This window comes from Arachis ipaensis, chromosome B1 (genome assembly GCF_059453495.1).
Source record: "Arachis ipaensis isolate K30076 ecotype BB chromosome B1, ASM5945349v1, whole genome shotgun sequence".
NCBI lineage: Eukaryota > Viridiplantae > Streptophyta > Magnoliopsida > Fabales > Fabaceae > Arachis > Arachis ipaensis.
Genome location: NC_142436.1, coordinates 75,461,051 through 75,473,054, shown reverse-complemented (window position 1 = coordinate 75,473,054; position 12,004 = coordinate 75,461,051). Strand labels below are relative to the sequence as shown.

Sequence of the window (12,004 nt, the reverse complement as noted above, 5' to 3'; positions counted from 1 at the left end):
TTTTATTTTTTATTTGACTTTGTAAAATTTGTAATTGTAATTTTTATATACTATGTTTATTATCAAAATTTTGTATAATATAAATTATGATTTTATTAAAAAAGACAAAATAAATAAAAAACTAACTATAAGTAATAATAGAGTTATACATAATAAAAATTATAATCCAAAATAATACTAAATTTGTAGTACTCTTTTTCATATTTTTATTTTTTATATTATTTTTTTGTATTCTAATTTTTCATGTTAAGACCTCTAAATAAAAATGAAAAGACTATACTATTTAAGTTATAACTCATTAATAACATAAATTTACTTTTCATCAAAATTAAATTTACAAAATTAATTTTCAATAAACTTTTATTTACAAACTTTAATGTAAACACACACACGCCTAATTAAGTAATTAACACACCTTTTCTTACCAATATTAAAAAAATTTGGTACTGCGTTTGAGGAGTTGAGCCTCTGCCCTAGACCTCCTCCTCTGCCCTCGGAGTCCAATCAAACACACAGACTCTTGCCCTCTCTCACTCCAGCAGCGCCGCCGTGCCGCGCGCGCTCTCTCTCTCTCTGCACAGGAAGCCCGCAGCGGCACAAAGAATCAGCGGCGAGGAATCTTCTCTGACGGGGTAGTTTCCCATTGCATCGTCGATCAAAAGCTGCGGTTGGCATGGCTGTGGGAGGTGCTCGTCGATCTCTTCGCACCGGCGTCCCTGGGGCTCTCTCCCTCAGTTGCAAGGTCTCTCTCCCTCTCGAAGGTGCTTTGTCTCTCCCTCTCTCAGTTCTGCGGCGGACGACGGTGACATGATCCTCTTCTTTGCCGGCGACTACCTCCTCTGGTACTGATAATCTTGATTTGTTTGTTTTTCTTAATTTTTTTTTATTTTTCTGTTTGAATGATATCTGATTCTTTGAGGGAGGCTAAAGACTAGTTTGGGTCAACTTTTAAAATTTTTTTTTAATTATTTTTTTAAAAAATTTTATATAAAAATAAAAATAATTTTATATTTAGATATTTTATGTAAATTTTTTTTTTATTTATTATATAAAAAATATTTTAAAAAATATTTTAAAAATTATAAATTACAATTTTTTAAAAAAAATATTTTTTATTTTTTTAATATTTTTATTTTTATTATTAAAAAATTAACAAAGACACTAAAAAATAAAAAATAATTTTTTTTTTATCAAAATAACGAGCACTAATTCCTCTTTGCATACATAGAATTCTTTTATTACCCTTTTTTCTTTTTCTTTTTTACACAGCAATACAATCTACTATAGAATTCTATTGGGCTCCATACATAGTTGAGTCCAACTCTGATGTGGATATCGTAGGAGATCCAAAGAAGTCTTCTCTTCTCAGATACCTATTTCCCTTCTCAAACCCTAATTTTTGTAGGGATAATCGATAATCTGAAGTAGTTTAATTTGTGGTGCTTACAAATGGTTTTGCTTTATTTTTGGAGCCTATTATTTTGTTTCAATCCATTGCAGTTTGAAGCTTAGAGACAAAAATGGCCGGTGGGAATTTTATGCACAGAGTTATCTCATACGTTGTGAATGAGGTTGTTGTCAATGGTCTTGCCAACAGGTACGAAGAAGTAAAACCACTTTTTTCTTTTAAACAAATGATTTTTAGTATTTATCTTTTTGTTGAAGGAATTTGTTTTTGATTTATGAGGTTGTAACTTGTAAGTTGTAAGCTTCTTTCTCTGGCCAGTGGGACAAATCTAGTTCCTAATTGGCTCGTTCCATTGAGGCAAGATTGAACCTCAAATTTGAAATTTCCGAGTTTTTGTTGTCTCCATGGGGAACATGTTTATTCCACTGAAATTTTTAAGGAGTTTGAGATATTTTACTACATATGATTTTAGGTTATGTGTATGGTTATGGTGGTACCTAACCTTGTGTTATAATTATCACCTTGTCTAAAAATTGCAGTGCTAATTTCTACCACTGAATGCAATTTAAAACCATTTAACCATCTATATACCAATGAAAATAGATTTATAGGTGATAGGTAATAGGGGTTGTTTAAGCTATGCTTCTTATTGTTGTGTTTGAATCCATATTAATGTGATTTGAGCAGAGAAAGAAAGGCATCTTTGTTATAGGATTGTTTTATATTAAAACTCTTTTGCTTTGGATGAATTGAATTGGAAAAGAATACGGAAAAAAAAGGAAACCAAATTTTGTAGACAACCAACTATTTTAAGTGATGTTTCCAGTGATTATATTTGTGGTTTTGAAGTTTGTTTTATTGCTTTATGATTCTTCTGTTGTGTATGTAGTTCTTGTTAGCCTCATTTCTATATGTTCTCATGTGATTCTTTGATTGTGGTTCGTTTTCAGCCCTGCATTTCAGAGGTTTGCGGTAAGGACATCAAAGCAAATTGAAAATATTTCGAAACAAGGTAATGCCAGCAAAGTAATTATAAAATAATAATAATTATTCATCCTCGTGAACAAATCAGCTTCATTTATGCAATATTTTTTTTCTGCAGCTGTTCAGAAAAGGCAGGAGTTAACGGGGCAGATCAAGGACATCTCGAAAAATATGGAAGATGTATGCAATCCATCACATTATATTATGCACTAGCACTTTGATAATGATCTAACTCTCTTTTTCTTTGCAGTCATTCAAGAGCCGCTGATTTTGTTATTCTTCCTAAATTGCTGAAGAAAATAAAGGTGGTGATTCTCTTTGCCAAGGATTTTTGATGGAGACTAAGCTAGGGTGTATGTAGATTTCTTTTGTAATTGACTCCCCCCCCCCCCCTTTTTTTTTTTTTTTAACTCTCTCATGATCTGAAGCCTTATGTAATTGCCTGCTTCTAGTTTACGTGGTGAACCTGAACAGCAGGATTATGATACTACGTAGTTTATGATATTATATTAGGCAGCTATGTCTTTCAAATTGTAGAAGATTGATATCAAAATAATATTGGAACTTGTGTATATTTGTCCGTCTTTAGACTTGCTCCAATGGGGAATCGAATGCTTGAACATTACACTTATAATTTATAAATCACCACTATCATTATAAGGAACATTATACTCTGTATAGTTGCCCCAATAAGGAACTTTTCTCGTTACTTGACTGAAGCGGGGGCCAAATAAATGAGGTCACAAATAGTCCAAATAAAACAGGAGATAAGTAATTACCAAAAAAAAAAAAAAAAAAAAAAACAAACAGGAGATAAGAAAACAATTGGTTAATCAATTAAAATGAGTTAAATGACACCTTGATTACCCCTAGACCCTAGCAAGCTTACACATGAAATAACAAAAAATAAAGTGTATTTTTTGTTTTTAAAATTTTATTCTGTTTTAAAAATTTTAATTTATATTAAATATATCTCTGGTGGTTAATTCTTTTTAAAATGTAGAACTTAATTTTACAATAATTTTATAAGAATAATATTTAAAACAAACAAATTAAACATAATTTTCATACATTATTATTAAATTGGTCTTAAACCTTTTAAAAATTTAACTTAGCAACACAAATCTTTAGCTATTGAAATAGATATACCTACCTATTTAAAAGCACCATCACCTATATATTTTCTTGAGTCTCAACCAAAGTTCGAAACTGATAACTTACCATCTACATCTGGACCAGCTAAAATTTGCCTCTTCAAATTTGGCAAGTGCTATTTGATTCTTTTTTATCTATTTTATGCTTTGATATTATATCAGAATTAGGCAGGTGCATTTTCCAAATATAATGCAGGTGATAGGGTGAAATTTAACTGTTCATCTTCTTGTGGTTTATACCAAACATCTTTAAGGTAACACATTTGTAGTAAACTATTCAGATTTTTTTTTTGTGTGGCCAATTTTGTGTATATTATTTTTTGCACTTGTAAGATAAACAATAAAGTATGCATCTTTATTCCAAAATTGAATTGTAACTGTGATACCATGATTATTAATATTCATGACTGTGAAATGGCTATATGAATGTATACACGAAGTCGTTGGTATGGGTTGTAGGATGGATTAGGGACTTGCTGATCGAGGTGATGACGCTGTTGGATCTTCGGAGCAGCGGGAAATGGTACCTGCAAAGACACTCCGACCCTCAAGTCAGAATGGATATGAGAAGTATAAGTGAGGGTTAGGAATGTGTCGTACCTGAGGGAGCCCTTGGCCTTCTTTATATAGTTGGAATTTGTTATCTTATATTATTAGTTAAGATAAAAGGAATATTTTGATTTGAATGTTGGTTAGGGATTACCGGTCTAGTTTAGCCGTGAGGGAGGCCCAGACCCGGGTAACCAGGTCAGAGGCCGCTTCGATGAGAGATCCGGGGATCGTGTATGAAACAATTGCCCCCGGAGCAAGAAACTGAGTGGGCTCGGTTTCATTGCTGAAGGAATTTCTGATCTCATCGTGCGGCCGTGAGCTTGGCAAAGAGGAGTGTTGGGATCAGTCTTCTGGTCGAGGTTGGAAATCCGAGGAGTGCTTGACCGTCCCATCATCTGTCTGTTGCCTTTCTCGAAGAGGGGTTTTTGTCAATTGTGATTCCCTAGGTGCCATAATGACATTTAATGCGAGGGAAAGCTTTGGGTTTTCTTTCCCTTTTTACCCTTTATTCCATTTATCTATGAAACGTTTGGGTTTATTCTTTTATTTCGTCTTGCCTTTTTGCTTGTAACCGCTCATTTCTCTTTTCTCTCTGCATATCTCCTTGCATGTAACTACTTTTTCTTCTTACCTTCCTTGCTTGAGAATTTGCCATTTCCCTTTCTTGGAGTCGCTTTTGACTACGTTTGTTGGTGTTTCGGTGCATTTGCTGGTGCTGCATTCCGTTCCTTTGGGCTTCTTTCGTTCATTTCTTCTGAAAAAATCATGTTGGTGCTCTCCTACAATGTTTTACTTCCTTTTTTTGTGCTTTTCGCTTTATGAGTGGGGTAGTAGGAAATCAGGGGGCCACTATTTTAACGTAATTTTTCATGATTGTGGTAATGATAGAGGAATGGGGAGAGTGTGCCTCTACTTTTTAGGTGTTTTTAGGCGCGTTAGTATGGAATTTGTATGTTTTTTCTAGCTCCGGAGAGTGGGCTGATAGTGGTCCCCCTTTAATTTTTAGGTATGGTTCACCGAAGAACTGAGGGAGCTAGGGCTCCCGTTGTCTCGGCTGATGGCATTCCCAACACTTACTACTGGGTGACCTCTAACGTGTCGGAGACGCCCTCCCGGGTTACGGAGGAGCATCTCTAGAAGTTGCGCGATGATGGCGCGATTTGAGGAAGTGACGAGGCGACTTAGGGCTGGAAATTCATACCCTACTCGCGGGTACCCAACCCGGTCTAACCCGTTCGGGTAGGGTAGGATACCCGACCCGCTGCGGGTAGGGTAGGGTGCGGTCCGGGTATGCCTGCGGGTAGGGTAGGGTACAGGTTTAAGGTGTACGCTACCCTATCCTATCCGCACCTTATATATAACACATATTTTATAAAAATTAGGTATATAGTGAAGGAAATGAGAGTTGAACCACAACCTCCCTTATATAATAACTTACAATAAGTGAACAACCAATAAACTAGTTAGTTAATTTAGTAATTTAGAGCATTAGTTTTTTATTTTTTTTATTTTATTAATATGTATAAAATTTGAAATGATTGAATTTTATATTTACTTTGAAAAAAATTGATATTTCTGCGGGTAGGGTAGGGTAGGGTAGGGTAGGGTTTAGAACTTTAGGGTGCGGGTAGGGTTGGGGTTGAGAGATTCTCAACCTGCGGGTAGGGTAGGTGACGATCGGAATTTCAGCTAGTAAAGAAATTTTTATAAAAATAAAATCACGTTGTAAGTATAGTTTCTAAACCAACAGAAAATCCTTTTGTACAAAAGTTTGGTTGTCACAAGTAACAAAACCCAATAAAATTTATAAACCGAAGTATTTAAACCTCGGGTCGTCTTCTCAAGGAATTGCAGGGCAGTATGATTTATTATTGGTTATGAAAAATTATATATTTTTTGGTTTTTGAAATAGGGAACAGGTAATTTAAATGACAAGAAAAATAAATTAATGATTAATAAAATCTCTTGGCAAGGTATGAGAAATTGAAGTCCTATCCTAGTTATCCTTATCAGGTGTGATGAGAATTGGATTCTGCTCCCACTTTAATTAACCCTTGCTAAACAAAGGAAAGTCAAGTGGACAAATTAATTTGATCCTCAGGTCCTAGTCGACTCCTATGGAAAGACTAGAGTTATTGGAGTACAAATTAATCAGCAAAGAATTCCAATTTCAATCAACAGCTGAGTTTGATAACTCAAGTATTACCAATTACTTAACCAAAGCCAAAGGGAGAAAATAAATCAATAATTAAATGGAAAGCATCATAAATAAAACAATCATAAGTCTGAAATACTTCAAATTGCATTAATTAAGAAAATCATAACATGAATGGTTCATAAGCCAAATTGAAAAGATAAATTACGATTAAAGTAGTAGAATAAATAATAATAGAAAGTAAATTAAAGGAATATTGAACCTGTGATTGAAGAAGAAATAAACCTAACCTTTAAGAGGAATCCTAATCCTAAATCCTAAAAGAGAGGAGAGAACCTCTCTCTCTAAAAACTATATCTAATCCTAAAATTATCTCTATTGTATCTATCACTGAGTTGTTAAGTTGTTTCCTCCATTCTCTGGCTTATATTCTGTGTTTCTGTCTTGGATTTGGGCCGAAAAAAGGGTCCAGAAATTGCTAGGGGCATTTTCTGCAGATTCTTGTACGTGGCGTCTGTCACGCGTTCGCGTCAACTGGGAGTTTTCCTTGTCACGTGTACGCGTCATTTTTGTTCTGCTGAAGGCGCGCGTTCGCGTCGTCCACACGTACGCGTCGCTGCCATTCCGCGCTAGGCACGCGTTCGCGTCGTCCATGCGTTCGCGTCGCTGCCCTTTTCTTAAACTCCATTTTTGTACTTTCCTTCCATTTTTGTATGTTTCCTTTCTGTCCTTTAAGCCATTCCTGCTCTATGAGACCTGAAAATACTTAATACACAAATCACAGCATCGAATGGTAATAAAGGGTAATTAAAATTACTATTTTAAAAGCATAGGAAACATGTTTTTCACATATATCATAAAATAAGGAAGGGATAGTAAAACCATGCAATTTACATGAATAAGTGGGTGAAGAATTGATAGAAACACTCAATTTGAGCACAAAATACATCATAAAATTTGGGTTTATCAACCTCCCCACACTTAAACAATAGCATGTCCTCATGCTAAATCCAAGAGTAAGGGTAAAGTTAGAATGGTGGAATCTCATGCAATGCAATCTATTCTAAATGCAAGCTACCTACATGAATCATGCAATTCTAGTTATTATTCACCTATATATATAAAGCTTACATGTGGTTAATTTACTTCATATTTTCAAGGAATCATATAGCCAAGCCTATATCATGTTAAAACACATTCACAATTGAGTTGGGTAAAAATATTTCACAAACTTGCAAGACAATTAAACAATTAAGCAGAGATATATGGTGATGAGCTATTGAACCCTCACTGGATTTGTGTTTACTCTCTAGTCACTCAGTGTTTAGGGTTAATCACTCTATTCTTTTCTATTCATGCTTTCTAAAACTTTGTTCTTCGTCTAACCAATCAACAAATATACAATGTGTACATACAAACATCATGAGGTCTTTTTCAAGGTTGTAATGGGGTCAAGGTAAAGGTAAGGGTATATATATAAGGCTAAGTGAGCTATAAGTTGAATCCTTAATTAGTCTAAGATCTCACCTAACATATACATACTCTATAAAAATTTAAAATTATCCTGGTCTTCCTAATTTTTTCCACTTTGTGTCACATACTCATGTACCAATTTTTATTCTGATTTTACTTCCGTGTGCATTGATTTCTCTACTAAACTTATTATTGGGGTGATTTTGTCCCCTTATTTACTTATTTAATTAAAAGAATTTTTTTTTGAAACATAAACATAACATTTTCAATGCACATGGTATTTTTATTTATTTTGGTTTCATATGAGTATGTTCCCAAAATCCTGATTATTTTATTACTTTAATCCTTTCCTATCAACCCATGTTCCCACATTTCCCCACACTTAATGGATACACAATCTCTATCTTAAGCTAACCAAGGATTCAACTTGGGATTTTTAATTTGTTTTTCTGCTTGAGGCTAGTAATGTGGTTATAGAACAGAAGGGGATTAAAAGGCTCAAGGGGGCTAACAAGGGTGATGTAAAAGGTAGGCTAGTTTGGGATAAGTGAGCAATTTAAATAATGGCCTCAATCATATATTGGTATGTATCTACATTCTATATTGGACATATAGACTGAAACAAAGTAAAGATCACCAGAATAAAAAAGAAGGGCGAACACACAAGAATGAAATAATTATGGTTAAATAATGTAACCATACAATTAAGCTAAAAAACTCACAGGCTGTGTGTTCTTTGGCTCAAAAACCATATATCTGTTATGTATGTCATGCAAGTAGAAATCAAGAGTTCAAATTATGCTCAATGTGAATCTTAGGGTGGCTCTTAAAATCTTAGTGTTCTTCCTTGAAGAAATGTTGTTAACTAACTCACATTTATTGCTATATATATATATATATATATATATTATACAGTGTGTGGATTGTTGTGATTCTGTTATACTAAAATTTCTAGTTTACTCTTTTTATTTTCAATTAATCCAAATTATCATGTGCTAAAAAGGGTAAACTAAACTAAATAATCCATATTTTCTCTATCACAACTTAATAAGCTAAAATTGCAACTAGACTAAATATCTAAGATATATATAAACTAAAGTGCAAAATGTAGAAATAAATTTAAAATACAGCAAAAGAGAAATGTGCAAGTACTGAAAGATAAAAATAAAAATAAAAATACAGAAAAGTAAGCAAAATAGGATAAAAAGAGAGTCAATACAGAAAAGTAAGCAAAATAGGATAAAAAGAGAGTCTGAAAAGTGGTTCACTAAAATAAAATACGCCAGAGATGGCGACCTCCCCACACTTAAATAATAGCATTGTCCTCGATGCTCAGTCAAGCTGGGTGTGAGAAGTGTCATCTCTGGAAGGGTGTGCAGTAGGTGTCTCTATGGTGGTCTGAGGCTCTGTAGTCTGGATCAGTGTCGGAGGGTCTGTCTGCTGCAGTGGAGGCTCTGACTGTAGAGGGATCTCTGGGTCTGGGAGCTGTATCTTGTGGGGCTCCTCATGCTGTGGTGCAGCCTGCTCAGCTCCTGCCTGCTTAGCCTCTGCATGTGCTTCCTCCTCATGATCATCCGTCTCCTCCTCAGATGGCTCAGAAGGGGGTGTCAGGCTCGGAGGGGATGTCATGGTGGCCAGATCGAATCATCAACTTTAAGTACTCATAGCGTCGCAACTCATATCGCCGCTGGTTGCGGCGCTCCATCTATTCCAACCGGTCAAATAGGCAATGCACGAGGTGGAAGATGGGCTGTGAAGCAGGTGAGGGTACAGTAGTGGTGGTAGGTGCAGCAGTGGATGCAGAAGGAGTAGCAGAAGATGTGGCTGCCTCAGCAGAGTCAATGAGAAAAGGAGGTCTGTACCCCAAAGCCTGAAACTTCCTGCTGTGAGGAATAATCTTCTTGCAGTCTGCAGTAGTTGGCTTCTCATCTGTCGGCTCCCAGGGCACCTCAGCTCGGCGGCCTAGTTAAGTAATCAGGTATGGGAATGGGAGGGTGCCTCTGACATAGACTCTGGCCATGTAATACCGGATGAAACGGGGCAGATATAACTTCTTTCCCTCCATCACACACCAGATGAGGGTAATCATAGCAGCGGGCACCTCTATCTCATGAGTGCTCGGCATCACGTAGTTAGTCAGGATCTGCTGCCAGAGCTGAGCCTCATCATTCAGATAAATATAATCGCGCCATTTTGACGATCGGGATTTCTGCTAGTAAAAATTTTTTTATAAAAATATAATCGCGTTGTAAGTATAGTTTCTAAACCAATAGAGAATCCTTTCGTACAAAATTTTGGTTGTCACAAGTAACAAAACCCAATAAAATTTATAAACTGAAGTATTTAAACCTCGGGTCGTCTTCTCAAGGAATTGTAAGGCAGTATGATTTATTATTAGTTATGGAAAATTGTATATTTTTGGGTTTTTAAAATAGGAAACAGGTAATTTAAATGACAAGAAAAATAAATTAATGATTAATAAAATCTCTTGGCAAGGTATGAGAAATTGAAGTCCTATCCTAGTTATCCTTATCAGGTGTGATGAGAATTGGATTCTACTCCCACTTTAATTAACCCTTGCTAAACAAAGAAAAGTCAAGTGGATAAATTAATTTGATCCTCAGGTACTAGTCGACTCCTATGGAAAGACTAGAGTTATTGGAGTACAAATTAATCAGCAAAGAATTCCAATTTCAATCAACAGCTGAGTTTGATAACTCAAGTATTACCAATTACTTAACCAAAGCCAAAGGGAGAAAATAAATCAATAATTAAATGGAAAGCATCATAAATAAAACAATCCTAAGTCTAAAATACTTCAAATTGCATTAATTAAGAAAATCATAACATGAATGGTTCATAAGCCAAATTGAAAAGATAAATTACGATTAAAGTAGTAGAATAAATAATAATAGAAAGTAAATTAAAGGAATATTGAACCTGTGATTGAAGAAGAAATAAACCTAACCTTTAAGAGGAATCCTAATCCTAAATCCTAAGAGAGAGGAGAGAACTTCTCTCTCTAAAAACTACATCTAATACTAAAATTATCTCTATTGTATCTGTTACTGAGTTGTTAAGTTGTTTCCTCCATTCTCTGGCTTATATTCTGTGTTTCTGACTTGGATTTGGGCCGAAAAGGGTCCAGAAATCGCTGGAGGCGTTTTCTGCAGATTCTTGTACGTGGCGTCTCTCACGCGTTCGTGTGGGTCACGCGTTCGCGTCATCTGAGAGTTTTCCTTATCACGCGTACGCGTTAGTCACGCGTACGCGTCAGTCATTTGTGTTCTGCTCAAGGCGCGCGTTCGCGTCGTCCACGCGTACGCGTTGCTGCCATTTCGCACTAGGCACGCGTTCGCGTCGTCCATGCGTTCGCATCGCTGGCCTTTTCTTCAAAACTCTATTTTTGTGCTTTCCTTCCATTTTTGTATGTTTCCTTTCTGTCCTTTAAACCATTCCTGCCCTATGAGATATGAAAATACTTAACATACAAATCACGGCATCGAATGGTAATAAAGGGTAATTAAAATTAATATTTTTAAAGCATAGAAAACATGTTTTTCACATATATCATAAAATAAGGAAGGGATAGTGATGACAAGTCATCTTAGCCTAGTTTCACTAGTCTTTTTCTTTTGTTTTCAATTGATTTTATGCACTTTCTTGAGCCATAAGTAAGCCAATTGGGTAGAATTTCATGTTTCCTTTGATTCAATCAACCATGGATAAATTAATGCAATTTCATGAGATTTTGTGCTATAACTATCATATATTATGAAAGAATAACAATCTCATGATTTTGAGCATAGCTTTGATGTCTTTGATTGATTGATGATAGGTGAAAAGAGCTTTGAAGAAGGTTGAAGAAAGAAGGAATGGAAAAGAGCAAGAGAGAACAAAAAGCTTGAGCCAAAGCTTGCCTCAAAATTTAGCTCAAACTTTTGGAGGAGCTTGACTACACCCTGGAGGGAGCAAAAGCTTGCGCCAACGTTTGACCTCAAGCTTTTAGGCAAACGTTGGCGCCACAACAAATACACCCTGGAGGGAGCAAAAGCTTGCGCCAACGTTTGACCTCAAGCTTTTAGGCAAACGTTGGCGCCACAACAAATACACCCTGGAGAGGGCGAAAGCTTACGCCAACGTTTGATCTCAAGCTTTTAGGCAAACGTTGGTGCCACAACAAACACACCCAGGGAGCAAAAGCTTGCGCCAATGTTTGCCTCAAGCTTTTAGGCAAACGTTGGCCAAGAAGCATGCAAGGGAGGATCCACGTTTGGC

At 35.7% G+C, this 12,004-nt stretch overlaps 1 protein-coding gene across 2 annotated transcripts; it reads left to right on the top strand.

Annotated features, from left to right (window-relative positions):
- The first annotated feature begins 429 nt into the window (after positions 1 to 429).
- On the top strand, positions 430 to 2,966 carry LOC107631606 (uncharacterized). Of its 2 annotated transcripts, none has more exons than XM_088501473.1 (5): positions 430 to 842; positions 1,501 to 1,597; positions 2,359 to 2,420; positions 2,511 to 2,572; positions 2,643 to 2,966. In XM_088501473.1, exons 2-5 carry the CDS (start codon positions 1,521 to 1,523, stop codon positions 2,658 to 2,660), a joined length of 219 nt encoding a protein of 72 aa, XP_088357599.1. In that variant the 5' UTR covers positions 430 to 842; positions 1,501 to 1,520; the 3' UTR covers positions 2,661 to 2,966. The 2 variants fall into 2 exon arrangements, with proteins under 2 accessions (XP_088357599.1, XP_088357598.1); XM_088501472.1 differs by having other exon boundaries at positions 453 to 842; positions 1,270 to 1,597.
- The last annotated feature ends 9,038 nt before the right edge of the window (positions 2,967 to 12,004 follow it).

What these genes read in the sequence shown, in the direction of transcription:
- LOC107631606 (XM_088501473.1), top strand. Translation starts at nt 1,521, where the DNA reads ATGGCCGGTGGGAATTTTATGCACAGAGTTATCTCATACGTTGTGAAT. An exon ending in GTCAATGGTCTTGCCAACAG is followed by an intron (nt 1,598 to 2,358) that starts GTACGAAGAAGT and finishes GTTCGTTTTCAG; the next exon opens with CCCTGCATTTCAGAGGTTTG. An exon ending in TGAAAATATTTCGAAACAAG is followed by an intron (nt 2,421 to 2,510) that starts GTAATGCCAGCA and finishes TTTTTTCTGCAG; the next exon opens with CTGTTCAGAAAAGGCAGGAG.